Source organism: Raphanus sativus, chromosome 7 (assembly GCF_000801105.2).
Source record: "Raphanus sativus cultivar WK10039 chromosome 7, ASM80110v3, whole genome shotgun sequence".
Lineage (NCBI taxonomy): Eukaryota > Viridiplantae > Streptophyta > Magnoliopsida > Brassicales > Brassicaceae > Raphanus > Raphanus sativus.
Window position 1 is genome coordinate 25,619,093 of NC_079517.1, and position 14,304 is coordinate 25,633,396.

The 14,304-nt window shown below is 37.2% G+C and overlaps 1 protein-coding gene across 1 annotated transcript; it reads right to left on the minus strand.

Annotated features, from left to right (window-relative positions):
- Positions 1-10,465: 10,465 nt before the first annotated feature.
- Positions 10,466-12,450, minus strand: LOC130497800 (fructose-bisphosphate aldolase 8, cytosolic-like). Its single transcript, XM_056991023.1, has 3 exons — positions 12,294-12,450; positions 11,725-11,952; positions 10,466-11,474 (listed from the first exon to the last, which is right to left on the minus strand). Exons 1-3 carry the CDS (start codon positions 12,319-12,321, stop codon positions 10,654-10,656), a joined length of 1,077 nt encoding a protein of 358 aa, XP_056847003.1. The 5' UTR covers positions 12,322-12,450; the 3' UTR covers positions 10,466-10,653.
- Between the last annotated feature and the right edge of the window lie 1,854 nt (positions 12,451-14,304).

A 14,304-nucleotide genomic window follows, 5' to 3' on the forward strand; every position in this document is an offset into this window, starting at 1 on the left:
GATTTCCTTTGATTTTATTTCGAGTTTATTAGTTTCCTTTTATCATTTTATGACTGTTAGAGTCTGTCTTGGTCGAGCCTATAAAGCTCTAGTCTTTGTTTCATTGTAAAACACCCATCTTGAAAGTAATAAGAATTATTCAGTTTTCTAGTTTTCTTAAAACTATTGTTTGAAGTCTTTAGAGTGTGTGAGAAGCAGCTCCAGAGCATCCTGACTTATCAAGGCTCCTGTCCATAGGGTCTTGTGGCGTCCTCAATCCACCCTTCCTTCCATCCCATTCATTTGCCAAGCTTGAGAGAGTTACACAACCAGCAAGCAGAGCACCATCTCAATCCACTTCAATCATCAACTGATTAGGCTGAGAGTGATACACATCCAGCAGTCTAATTCCATCCTATCCTTTGCTTATTTATCTTATTTAGTTCATCATAGAATCAGCATCTCATTCATCTTCCATTTGTTTCTGTTTTGTTTCATAAAAACTCATAAAAACTCATAAAAATCTATCTTCTTTGTTTTCAGGTTGAACCTCAGTTCATCAATTCATATAGTCTGATTTCCAGGCTGTATCATTTGGTATCAGAGCTCAAGCTCCTGACTAAGGTGATATCTATCCTTGCATTTCATATTTGCTTTGCATTTATAAATCCAAAAGCCATAAAAACAGTTTCTGCATTTTTGTGTTCTTGTTGCATTCAAAAAAAAAATTTATAAAAAGAGGAAGACAATTTTATTTTCGTGTAGATCATCTAGGATTCAAAAAAAATTTCATTAGATTGTTTGCATTCATTGCCCAGCTCCCCTTGCCATTTTTAAATTTTGTGCATTCATTTCAAAAAAAAATAAAAATCTGCATTTTTTTGCATTATTTTGATTCTTGCATTGCAAAGTTAAAAAAAAAAAAAAAAAAAAAAAGCATATCTTTTTAATTTCGTGCATATCATATTTGTTTCATCATTTTGATATTTGCATTTATAAAAAAAAAAGAAAAGTGTTTGCATTTATTTGTTTCCATTTGAAAAAGTCAAAAAAAAAAATCTGCATTTTAAGTTGTTTCCATTTCTGTTTGCATTGCATATTAAATCTGAAAATTCAAAAAAAAATCATCCTAGTTATTGTTTCATATCATTTTTGTTTCTCCATTTCGTGACTGCATCAGAAAAGAAAAATAAAAAGTTTTTATTGCATAGTTTATTTCATATCGGTTCATAATCGCATATTTCTCGGTTTAGTTTAAATTTCATTATTGCATTGGGTTTATTTTGGTTCAAACAGAACTTCCCTATTCTTCACTTGATCTTTGAGAGTGTTTTCAGGAAGCCATGGTAGGAGAAATACACAGCCAAAGTCAGATGGCAAAGAAGAACCAACATTTGACAGCTTTGCAAGAGGTTGAACAGATTTCTCAGTTGAGGAAAAGAAGAAAGGCACAAGGCCAACGTCCACAGCCAGGAGAAAGAAGATTTGGAGATGCACCAGAGGCTGTCTATGTCGAGCCCAAGCCACCAGATCCTTCAAGGATCAATCAAACTCCAATTTCTAAAACCCACAACCATCATGTTGTTAATTCTCGGTTTGATTATAACTCTTTTGCTAATAAAGTTGAACTCTTTAAATTTTCAGGAAAAAGAGGTTATCTTAGATGGGAGAGGAACCTTGATGAATGGTTTCACTACAACAACATCTTGAAGGAAGAAAGGCTAGCTTATGCCATTGATCATCTAAAAGGAGATGCCTTTAAATGGTGGGTTCAAGAAGTAGATGATAGATGGTTTTACAAGGAGCCAACTATCAAAACGTGGGGAACACTTAAGAAAGCCATGAGGTATGAGTTTGCACCAGATTTTACAACATCTCAAATCAAGGAGCAGTACCCAAGGAGGTATCCAACTCATGGTTCCCAAGAAGCAAGAGAAGCTGTCCAAAAAGAGGGTCAAAGAAGCTTGTCTCAACAAGCCAACTTGCAACCAAAACAGGGGCACGCCATTGTCCCATACTTAGACCAGAAAAGTGACATCCCAAAGGCCATGGAGAGTAGAAGTGTCAGCCAAAACACTTTGAACAGAACCACAGCAAAACCATTGCTAGATACTATGCAAGTAAAGGCTAAGGTAAGTCCTATATTTGATAATTTGGTTTATGAATCTTCTCCCACTGGTATGAGTCACTTGTCTTTGTCAGAGAATGTTAAGACAGGTCCTGAGGTCAAGCAAAATCCGAACTCCACATCCTTGTTTGAATCAAAAGTTCACAAAGAATTATTTCCAAGGAACAAGGAGATTTTAGACCTCAAAGAGGAGGACACATCAAGCCAAGGTAAGTCTTCTGATTTAAAAATTCTGAAAAATCAGACATGTTTTAAATGTCATAAAATAGGACACCTTGCTGAAGTTTGTCCCATTAAACAAGTATTGAAAGAAACATCACTAGAAACTAAAACTGAAAATTTTAAAATAAGTGATAGTTTTATTCAATCTGATTTGTTGCTTCCAAGTTCTTGTATAATGCACTTGTCTTTGTCAAAGGGTATTGTATCAGGAATTAAGGAGCATAAACTTAAAAGAGAAGACCTATTCTACCAGCATGGCATTGCTAAAGAGGAGGAAGCCATAAGTGAGGCTGGAAGAAATGATTTGTTGCTTAAAGAAGCAAAACCAGTAATCAAAGTATCAAACCAAGGTAAGTGTTTAACATCACCTTTAGATACTGGTTTAAATTTTTATATTATTGGTACAGGGATACCAGATAAGAGCTGTATGCATACTGAAGTGCCAAGGGCCGAGCCAGGCCATGAGCTCAATCAAAATCCACACCACAAGTGGCAACCAAAATCTGAACAAAGAATTGTTCAAGTGCCAAAACCTGAGGTAAATCTCACTATGGATCAGAATGCTATTATTATTTCCATGATAAGATTAATGCACTTGTCTTGTCCAAGGGAAAGTGAAATAGGTACAGGAGACCAAGGTGAGAGCAAGCCAAACAAAGAATTAAAATTTCTTGCTGCCACAACTGAAAGTAAGGTTCTTTGTTCTTTGTTTTCATCAGTTTATAAATTCTTTTACTTTGGTATAATACACTTGTCTTTGCCAAGATGTTTTGACCCAGGTATAAGCAAAGAGAAAGGCAATCTATTTCGTGATGTACTCTTGCAAGAAGAAGCCTTAACCATGATGCCAATAGATGCTGTCCAGAAACTAGTTCAAGGAGATGTTGAACAAATTCCATTCAAAGTCAGCATGGGTAAGGAAAGTCTTCTCAATTTTAAAATGTCTTTATCACCTGATTTTCCAGATGTGATGCACTTGTTTTTGCCAAGAAATTTTGATCCAGGAATAAGAGAAGTAGAAGTTCACATCAGCCAAAGACAAAAGGTGCAAAGAAGGCATCAAGCCAACACATGTTGCCCAAAGAAGAAAATCATTTTCCAACTTGTGGAAGCTATCAAAGTAAGTCTGGAAATCTCACATTTTGTTTATAATTTTTCAACCACAGATATAATGCACTTTCTTTTTGTCCAGAAAGTTGAGAAATTTTCAGGTTGCAAAGAAGAAAGCTTCAAAGATATCCCACCAGATTATCTTGTGTTGCTAGGAAGATCAACTCCAAGAAGGACCAGAAACATGGCCCCTAATAATCTGAAGGACCATCCACTCCAGAAGAGATGCAATGACCAGAAACATAGCAGAGGCGTGATCCTTTCCTATCTGTCCAAAGAAGAGCCACCAGATGCATCATGCCAAACCAAACCAAAATTGTATCATCAAGGTAAGGTTCTAAACTCCCAAATGAGAATGAAACCTGACTTGCTCTATTGTGGTGTATCAGGTTATCCAGTTTTGAGGTCAAAACCTTCACAAGGGGGAGGGAATGATGCGGCCATCAAACCAGTGGTTGAACCAGAGGTCAACCAAACAGTCCAAACCGGCCACTCTGGAGGTACCAGCGACATAGGTCCGGTCCACGGCGTATATCTCGACAACCAAAAGGAGTTTTGGAGCGAAACAAATTTTAATGGATTCTACACTCAAGAAGGAGTCCAGCCTAATTGGAATATCCAGAAAATCTTACTGGACCAAGGAGTTATGAATTTTACAAACCGGAGGTTCCCCAGCCCATCCATCTGCGAGTACCCGACTTTTGAAGGAGATTCAAGCCCAATGAAGGAGCGGCCTGAACCAAATCCGATCATAGGATTCAAGAGGAGTCTCTCATCTTTCCAGGAAGCCCAATATCAGGAGAAATGGCCACGGAATTATGAAGTTATGATCCATTCTCCAAAACCGGTCAAACCAGTTCTACACCTGCCTCAATTGGAAGCTAACCGGTTCAATCAGCTTCAAACCAGACATTGGCGTCCAGAAGATCATTTCAACCAATCAGGAGGTATTAAAGAAGTCCTTAGCTACACCAGAACCCAGGAGATCAGTTGGTTCAATGAAGACTCACTTAAATCAAACCGGAGCTATTTATGGAAAGATTGGACAATCTTTCGGTTTGATCATTTCCCAGCCATTCCAATCCGACCAGAAGACATCAGGACTAAACCAAGACGTCCAGGAGACATTATAGGAGTCCAAGAAGAGTTCTACAAGTCTATGCCATGCACCAGCCCCCATTGGATCAGGAGGATCCACACTTACACCAAACTGCCTTATTTGGAGATCCTTGCAATAAAGCTCCAACAGCTCTTTTCTCTTCAGTTAAGGCACGACCTCAGCACCTTGCAGACCATAAGGAAGATTCCCAGGAAGCTTACTTACCCCCTAAAACCGTCCAGATACAAGAATAACATCAGCCGCATTCATTTGGCCAAGATTCTCACCATTAAGCCTCTAACGGCTATATTCCATGGAGCCATCAAACCTTTGATTTCCTTTGATTTTATTTCGAGTTTATTAGTTTCCTTTTATCATTTTATGACTGTTAGAGTCTGTCTTGGTCGAGCCTATAAAGCTCTAGTCTTTGTTTCATTGTAAAACACCCATCTTGAAAGTAATAAGAATTATTCAGTTTTCTAGTTTTCTTAAAACTATTGTTTGAAGTCTTTAGAGTGTGTGAGAAGCAGCTCCAGAGCATCCTGACTTATCAAGGCTCCTGTCCATAGGGTCTTGTGGCGTCCTCAATCCACCCTTCCTTCCATCCCATTCATTTGCCAAGCTTGAGAGAGTTACACAACCAGCAAGCAGAGCACCATCTCAATCCACTTCAATCATCAACTGATTAGGCTGAGAGTGATACACATCCAGCAGTCTAATTCCATCCTATCCTTTGCTTATTTATCTTATTTAGTTCATCATAGAATCAGCATCTCATTCATCTTCCATTTGTTTCTGTTTTGTTTCATAAAAACTCATAAAAACTCATAAAAATCTATCTTCTTTGTTTTCAGGTTGAACCTCAGTTCATCAATTCATATAGTCTGATTTCCAGGCTGTATCATTTGGTATCAGAGCTCAAGCTCCTGACTAAGGTGATATCTATCCTTGCATTTCATATTTGCTTTGCATTTATAAATCCAAAAGCCATAAAAACAGTTTCTGCATTTTTGTGTTCTTGTTGCATTCAAAAAAAAAATTTATAAAAAGAGGAAGACAATTTTATTTTCGTGTAGATCATCTAGGATTCAAAAAAAATTTCATTAGATTGTTTGCATTCATTGCCCAGCTCCCCTTGCCATTTTTAAATTTTGTGCATTCATTTCAAAAAAAAATAAAAATCTGCATTTTTTTGCATTATTTTGATTCTTGCATTGCAAAGTTAAAAAAAAAAAAAAAAAAAAAGCATATCTTTTTAATTTCGTGCATATCATATTTGTTTCATCATTTTGATATTTGCATTTATAAAAAAAAAAAGAAAAGTGTTTGCATTTATTTGTTTCCATTTGAAAAAGTCAAAAAACAAAATCTGCATTTTAAGTTGTTTCCATTTCTGTTTGCATTGCATATTAAATCTGAAAATTCAAAAAAAAATCATCCTAGTTATTGTTTCATATCATTTTTGTTTCTCCATTTCGTGACTGCATCAGAAAAGAAAAATAAAAGTTTTTATTGCATAGTTTATTTCATATCGGTTCATAATCGCATATTTCTCGGTTTAGTTTTAATTTCATTATTGCATTGGGTTTATTTTGGTTCAAACAGAACTTCCCTATTCTTCACTTGATCTTTGAGAGTGTTTTCAGGAAGCCATGGTAGGAGAAATACACAGCCAAAGTCAGATGGCAAAGAAGAACCAACATTTGACAGCTTTGCAAGAGGTTGAACAGATTTCTCAGTTGAGGAAAAGAAGAAAGGCACAAGGCCAACGTCCACAGCCAGGAGAAAGAAGATTTGGAGATGCACCAGAGGCTGTCTATGTCGAGCCCAAGCCACCAGATCCTTCAAGGATCAATCAAACTCCAATTTCTAAAACCCACAACCATCATGTTGTTAATTCTCGGTTTGATTATAACTCTTTTGCTAATAAAGTTGAACTCTTTAAATTTTCAGGAAAAAGAGGTTATCTTAGATGGGAGAGGAACCTTGATGAATGGTTTCACTACAACAACATCTTGAAGGAAGAAAGGCTAGCTTATGCCATTGATCATCTAAAAGGAGATGCCTTTAAATGGTGGGTTCAAGAAGTAGATGATAGATGGTTTTACAAGGAGCCAACTATCAAAACGTGGGGAACACTTAAGAAAGCCATGAGGTATGAGTTTGCACCAGATTTTACAACATCTCAAATCAAGGAGCAGTACCCAAGGAGGTATCCAACTCATGGTTCCCAAGAAGCAAGAGAAGCTGTCCAAAAAGAGGGTCAAAGAAGCTTGTCTCAACAAGCCAACTTGCAACCAAAACAGGGGCACGCCATTGTCCCATACTTAGACCAGAAAAGTGACATCCCAAAGGCCATGGAGAGTAGAAGTGTCAGCCAAAACACTTTGAACAGAACCACAGCAAAACCATTGCTAGATACTATGCAAGTAAAGGCTAAGGTAAGTCCTATATTTGATAATTTGGTTTATGAATCTTCTCCCACTGGTATGAGTCACTTGTCTTTGTCAGAGAATGTTAAGACAGGTCCTGAGGTCAAGCAAAATCCGAACTCCACATCCTTGTTTGAATCAAAAGTTCACAAAGAATTATTTCCAAGGAACAAGGAGATTTTAGACCTCAAAGAGGAGGACACATCAAGCCAAGGTAAGTCTTCTGATTTAAAAATTCTGAAAAATCAGACATGTTTTAAATGTCATAAAATAGGACACCTTGCTGAAGTTTGTCCCATTAAACAAGTATTGAAAGAAACATCACTAGAAACTAAAACTGAAAATTTTAAAATAAGTGATAGTTTTATTCAATCTGATTTGTTGCTTCCAAGTTCTTGTATAATGCACTTGTCTTTGTCAAAGGGTATTGTATCAGGAATTAAGGAGCATAAACTTAAAAGAGAAGACATATTCTACCAGCATGGCATTGCTAAAGAGGAGGAAGCCATAAGTGAGGCTGGAAGAAATGATTTGTTGCTTAAAGAAGCAAAACCAGTAATCAAAGTATCAAACCAAAGTAAGTGTTTAACATCACCTTTAGATACTGGTTTAAATTTTTATATTATTGGTACAGGGATACCAGATAAGAGCTGTATGCATACTGAAGTGCCAAGGGCCGAGCCAGGCCATGAGCTCAATCAAAATCCACACCACAAGTGGCAACCAAAATCTGAACAAAGAATTGTTCAAGTGCCAAAACCTGAGGTAAATCTCACTATGGATCAGAATGCTATTATTATTTCCATGATAAGATTAATGCACTTGTCTTGTCCAAGGGAAAGTGAAATAGGTACAGGAGACCAAGGTGAGAGCAAGCCAAACAAAGAATTAAAATTTCTTGCTGCCACAACTGAAAGTAAGGTTCTTTGTTCTTTGTTTTCATCAGTTTATAAATTCTTTTACTTTGGTATAATACACTTGTCTTTGCCAAGATGTTTTGACCCAGGTATAAGCAAAGAGAAAGGCAATCTATTTCGTGATGTACTCTTGCAAGAAGAAGCCTTAACCATGATGCCAATAGATGCTGTCCAGAAACTAGTTCAAGGAGATGTTGAACAAATTCCATTCAAAGTCAGCATGGGTAAGGAAAGTCTTCTCAATTTTAAAATGTCTTTATCACCTGATTTTCCAGATGTGATGCACTTGTTTTTGCCAAGAAATTTTGATCCAGGAATAAGAGAAGTAGAAGTTCACATCAGCCAAAGACAAAAGGTGCAAAGAAGGCAGCAAGCCAACACATGTTGCCCAAAGAAGAAAATCATTTTCCAACTTGTGGAAGCTATCAAAGTAAGTCTGGAAATCTCACATTTTGTTTATAATTTTTCAACCACAGATATAATGCACTTTCTTTTTGTCCAGAAAGTTGAGAAATTTTCAGGTTGCAAAGAAGAAAGCTTCAAAGATATCCCACCAGATTATCTTGTGTTGCTAGGAAGATCAACTCCAAGAAGGACCAGAAACATGGCCCCTAATAATCTGAAGGACCATCCACTCCAGAAGAGATGCAATGACCAGAAACATAGCAGAGGCGTGATCCTTTCCTATCTGTCCAAAGAAGAGCCACCAGGTGCATCATGCCAAACCAAACCAAAATTGTATCATCAAGGTAAGGTTCTAAACTCCCAAATGAGAATGAAACCTGACTTGCTCTATTGTGGTGTATCAGGTTATCCAGTTTTGAGGTCAAAACCTTCACAAGGGGGAGGGAATGATGCGGCCATCAAACCAGTGGTTGAACCAGAGGTCAACCAAACAGTCCAAACCGGCCACTCTGGAGGTACCAGCGACATAGGTCCGGTCCACGGCGTATATCTCGACAACCAAAAGGAGTTTTGGAGCGAAACAAATTTTAATGGATTCTACACTCAAGAAGGAGTCCAGCCCAATTGGAATATCCAGAAAAGCTTACTGGACCAAGGAGTTATGAATTTTACAAACCGGAGGTTCCCCAGCCCATCCATCTGCGAGTACCCGACTTTTGAAGGAGATTCAAGCCCAATGAAGGAGCGGCCTGAACCAAATCCGATCATAGGATTCAAGAGGAGTCTCTCATCTTTCCAGGAAGCCCAATATCAGGAGAAATGGCCACGGAATTATGAAGTTATGATCCATTCTCCAAAACCGGTCAAACCAGTTCTACACCTGCCTCAATTGGAAGCTAACCGGTTCAATCAGCTTCAAACCAGACATTGGCGTCCAGGAGATCATTTCAACCAATCAGGAGGTATTAAAGAAGTCCTTAGCTACACCAGAACCCAGGAGATCAGTTGGTTCAATGAAGACTCACTTAAATCAAACCGGAGCTATTTATGGAAAGATTGGACAATCTTTCGGTTTGATCATTTCCCAGCCATTCCAATCCGACCAGAAGACATCAGGACTAAACCAAGACGTCCAGGAGACATTATAGGAGTCCAAGAAGAGTTCTACAAGTCTATGCCATGCACCAGCCCCCATTGGATCAGGAGGATCCACACTTACACCAAACTGCCTTATTTGGAGATCCTTGCAATAAAGCTCCAACAGCTCTTTTCTCTTCAGTTAAGGCACGACCTCAGCACCTTGCAGACCATAAGGAAGATTCCCAGGAAGCTTACTTACCCCCTAAAACCGTCCAGATACAAGAATAACATCAGCCGCATTCATTTGGCCAAGATTCTCACCATTAAGCCTCTAACGGCTATATTCCATGGAGCCATCAAACCTTTGATTTCCTTTGATTTTATTTCGAGTTTATTAGTTTCCTTTTATCATTTTATGACTGTTAGAGTCTGTCTTGGTCGAGCCTATAAAGCTCTAGTCTTTGTTTCATTGTAAAACACCCATCTTGAAAGTAATAAGAATTATTCAGTTTTCTAGTTTTCTTAAAACTATTGTTTGAAGTCTTTAGAGTGTGTGAGAAGCAGCTCCAGAGCATCCTGACTTATCAAGGCTCCTGTCCATAGGGTCTTGTGGCGTCCTCAATCCACCCTTCCTTCCATCCCATTCATTTGCCAAGCTTGAGAGAGTTACACAACCAGCAAGCAGAGCACCATCTCAATCCACTTCAATCATCAACTGATTAGGCTGAGAGTGATACACATCCAGCAGCCTAATTCCATCCTATCCTTTGCTTATTTATCTTATTTAGTTCATCATAGAATCAGCATCTCATTCATCTTCCATTTGTTTCTGTTTTGTTTCATAAAAACTCATAAAAACTCATAAAAATCTATCTTCTTTGTTTTCAGGTTGAACCTCAGTTCATCAATTCATATAGTCTGATTTCCATGCTGTATCAAGTTCCTTGTGTATTCAAGTCTCTAGAACGCTTTTTAATCTAGAAAGAGAGATTTTGAATTTACCAAATTAAGAATACCTAAAACGCCAACGTTGTGAAGATTGAAAAATTTTAGAGTAGCAGATTTTTTTTCCTCTGATAATTTAGAAAACAGAGACAGAGAATAGATTAGTATTCAAAAAGCAGAACAACAAAAGCTGTTATTTAAAAGGGCCGAAACAAGAGGTGTAGAGAAGATGAAGCTCAAAAGGCACACATCTTAGTTGTAGATAAAACACAAATCCAAAGAAAAATGAGAAAAAAGGCCGATAATGTCTGAGGGTAATAATGATAACGACGATTCTCAGTACTTGTAATCCTTCACGTGAAGGCTCTCTGCGGCTCCATCACCAAGCTTAGCATCACCTTTGTAAGTTCCAAGCGTAGCTTCAGAGTTAGCCTTGCACCTCACATACAAGGCCTCTTGAGCAGCCTTGACATTCTCCTCTTTACCTGCCCATGTCTTCAAAGTGCTCTGTTGCAACGCACGTCCGAAAGAGAAAGACAACGACCATGGCTTCTTGGTCTTCAACTGGTTCATCGCGTTCAAGTTCTTGGTCGCCTCCTCCTCGCTCTGCCCACCAGACAAGAACACAATGGCTGGAACAGCAGCTGGGACCGTTCTCTGAAGGGCACGGACGGTGTGCTCAGCGATCACCTCAGGAGCAACCTTAGCACTGTCGGATCCTGGTGTAACCATGTTAGGCTTCAACAGAGTTCCCTCAAGCAAGACGTGGTGGTCGCTAAGAGCCTTGTAGCAAGCGGCAAGGACACGCTCGGTGACGGCAGCACACTTGTGGATGTCATGGGAACCGTCAACGAGAATCTCAGGCTCAACGATGGGAACAAGACCGTTCTCCTGGCAGATAACAGCGTATCTAGCCAACCCGTAAGCGTTCTCGTGGATGGAAAGCTCTGATGGCTCGTTCTCGCCGATTTTAAGAACCGCACGCCACTTGGCGAAACGAGCACCGGCTTCGTAGTACTTCTTGCAACGCTCACCGAGACCGTCGAGACCCTGAGTGGTGGTCTCTCCGTTGGTTCCGGCTAGCTCGACGGTACCCTTGTCGACTTTGATACCTGGAAGTACTCCTCCTTCCTTCAAGATATCAACGAAAAGCTTGCCTGTGTAATCCAAAAAAAACACAATAAGAAACACACACACATATGATGTAGCAGAAGTGAGACGAGAGAGACGAACAATCATGATAAAAGAGTTTGTTATTATGGATAAGACGTTCAGTTACAATGTGTCAGCTAATATAGCCGTTAGTTAACCGGAATAAACCAACTAATTAGATTACATTGAACCAGTATAAATCGAATCTAAACCAATACTCTAATAGAGAGTAGTAATGAATTGGTTTTCACATACCATCGGAGCTCTTTTGGTAAAGAGTTTCCTCGAAGAGGATGACACCGCTAAGGCAAGGGAGAGCACCAGGAGCGGTGAAGAGAAGCTCACGGAGAGCACGCCTGTTTGACTCAACGTTCTCCACGTTGATGCTTGCAAGACGCTTCCCGATGGTTCCGGTTGACTCATCTGCCGCGAGAATACCCTTTCCGGGTGTGCCTATGTAGGCTGCGTTAGCGATCAACTCATCTGCAATCGTTTTATATAAATAAAAAAAACATATAAATAATTACAAAAAACTAACAAAACCAACCGACATGAGACACAAGTACAGAACACTTCAGATCGGTGACGTTAATACAGTTGATTAGATACGTTAAATGATAGATTTGTTATGTAAGAACACGACCAGTCTAACAACTGATGAACAATGAAGCAGATCTAAGCTTTATTTTTTTTGATCATATAGATGATCGACAGATTCAATAATCGAGCCAAGGTTAATCGTCTAATAAGATCTAATACAGTTAGACAGCATCTAAACAACATATCTAACGGGATGAACATATTCGAGAGAGAGAGAAGTTTACCGGCGAATTTGCTGGTGAAGGCAGACATGATTTATGACGGAAAGATCGAGAAAATGCAGAGAGAGAGAGAGGTTGAAGGATGGTGGACCAGTGAGGAAAGGGATGTGTTTTTATAGCTGCGGGTTAGAGTCTATTGGTTAGGTGAAAAGGTTAATCAAGGGTTTAGATCTGTGTGACATGTTCTCCAAGAAATAGATTTTCAGCCGTTGGATCTCACGTGGTTTTATTGGCAGTTTTTTGTCTAATGTCAGTTATGCCCCTTATTTAATGTGCATAGCGGAGTAGCTGAAGGGTAATTTTGGTATCTTGCGTGTTGAGTACGGTAAAGCATGACTTCGGCCGCACACCGGTTCAATTTTCCTCCGGCTCAAGCCTTCTTGGGGTTTATACAATTATAAGATATAAGATATTTTTATTTATCATAGTGAACACTTAGAGAAAGTTTGACTACGAAATTCTATAGAATATTCTTATTAAAAATATTTTATTTCTAGAAAATGAGACTTTGAGATCTTCGAACATGGAAAATTAAATCTGAGGTCTGTCGATAGAGACACATAACCGAAACAGCTGCGACTCTTCAAACCCATGAATCATCACACTATCTCACTCTTTTTGCTTTCTACCGACAATACCAGTGTACATAACTTTGTGTTTTTTTTTCTTTTTTTACGTTTGGAAGTTTTGAAGGTGTCTTTTAGGGTTTCTTTTGTCTGTCCTTAGAAATTTTTTTAGAGACTTCAAAGAGCAGATATTCTTCTAGGAACTGTTAAAGATCAAATACCCACACCAAAAAAGCAAAATAATTACGAAATTATAAATTGACTAGGTTTTGGTTTGCGCTACGCGCAGAATACATTCAGAATATTGATTTTGTTTAAATCAATGAAAATATAAACTATTCTAACTTAATATTATACTAGATTTTGACCCGCGTTTTAAAAAGCGCGGGCATTTGATTTGTTGACGGTTTTCAGAAAAAATTTACATGAATTTAAAAAAATTTAATTGAAAAAATTATAATTCAAAATTTGTTCTAATATAATATTTGAGTTTAAAATAGTGTTTTCATATTCGACTTCAACCCATAGTTGAACTGATATATCTGTCGATCTATATATAATTAGATTTATATTTTATGAAATTTTTTTGTATAATTAAAAAATCGATAAACTCAGTAAAAACAAAAACTGAGTAGAAACCCGTAATATGATACCAATGGATCCAATAAAAAACTCAGAAAATCTGATAATATTTTTTAAAAGTTGATTAGATTATTCATATACTTATTAATATTTTATGAAATTGATTAAATGTGTGATTCTTATAACTTTGTTAATTGTTTTTATAATTTAGTTAAAGAAAATGAATAAATGGTTATTAAAAAAACATCATATCACTTTAAAGAAAAGAGTTGTATTGTCTTGTAAATATGATGAAAATCCAAGGGCATAATCCAAAATTTTAAAAATAGGATCCTGCTTTAATAGTATAGATGATTTTTTTTCTTTTACATTATTATTTATTTTTGTTAATTATAAAATTATATATTTGTACGTAAGATTATATAATACTTATACTTGTGTTAATTGTTTATGTTTATAAAATATGCAAACAATTAGAATTGTTATATAAAGTTCTATAATTATACAAAAATAATTTAATTTTTAATACTTAAAAAATTTAAAGGTACTTTTTTCATAGTAATTTTATATAATTTATAGTGTACATTGTTTTAGTTTAGGATAGAACACTATTGTTTTAGTTTTAGGATAGAACACTTAGAAATTTGGGCTTCATAAATCACAATTTTATTTAAAATTAAGACAACACTCAATTATTGAACTTCATAAATCTAAGAATTAGAAAATAATCTATTTTCTTTATATGATGGGTTTAATTTTTGGGTTTTATTGTAATACAATTGATCAATTCTATGATCTTAATATAGATACCTATTTATAGGCCCAGCCCACATTAACTATAGTGTTGTTATTACACATTACAGACA

Bases quoted from the DNA above. Each gene is read 5' to 3' on its own strand.
- LOC130497800 (XM_056991023.1), bottom strand. From the start codon at position 12,321: ATGTCTGCCTTCACCAGCAAATTCGCCG. The intron at 11,953-12,293 runs GTAAACTTCTCT...AAACGATTGCAG, and splicing joins CTTCACCAGCAAATTCGCCG to ATGAGTTGATCGCTAACGCA. The intron at 11,475-11,724 runs GTATGTGAAAAC...TGGATTACACAG, and splicing joins TTACCAAAAGAGCTCCGATG to GCAAGCTTTTCGTTGATATC.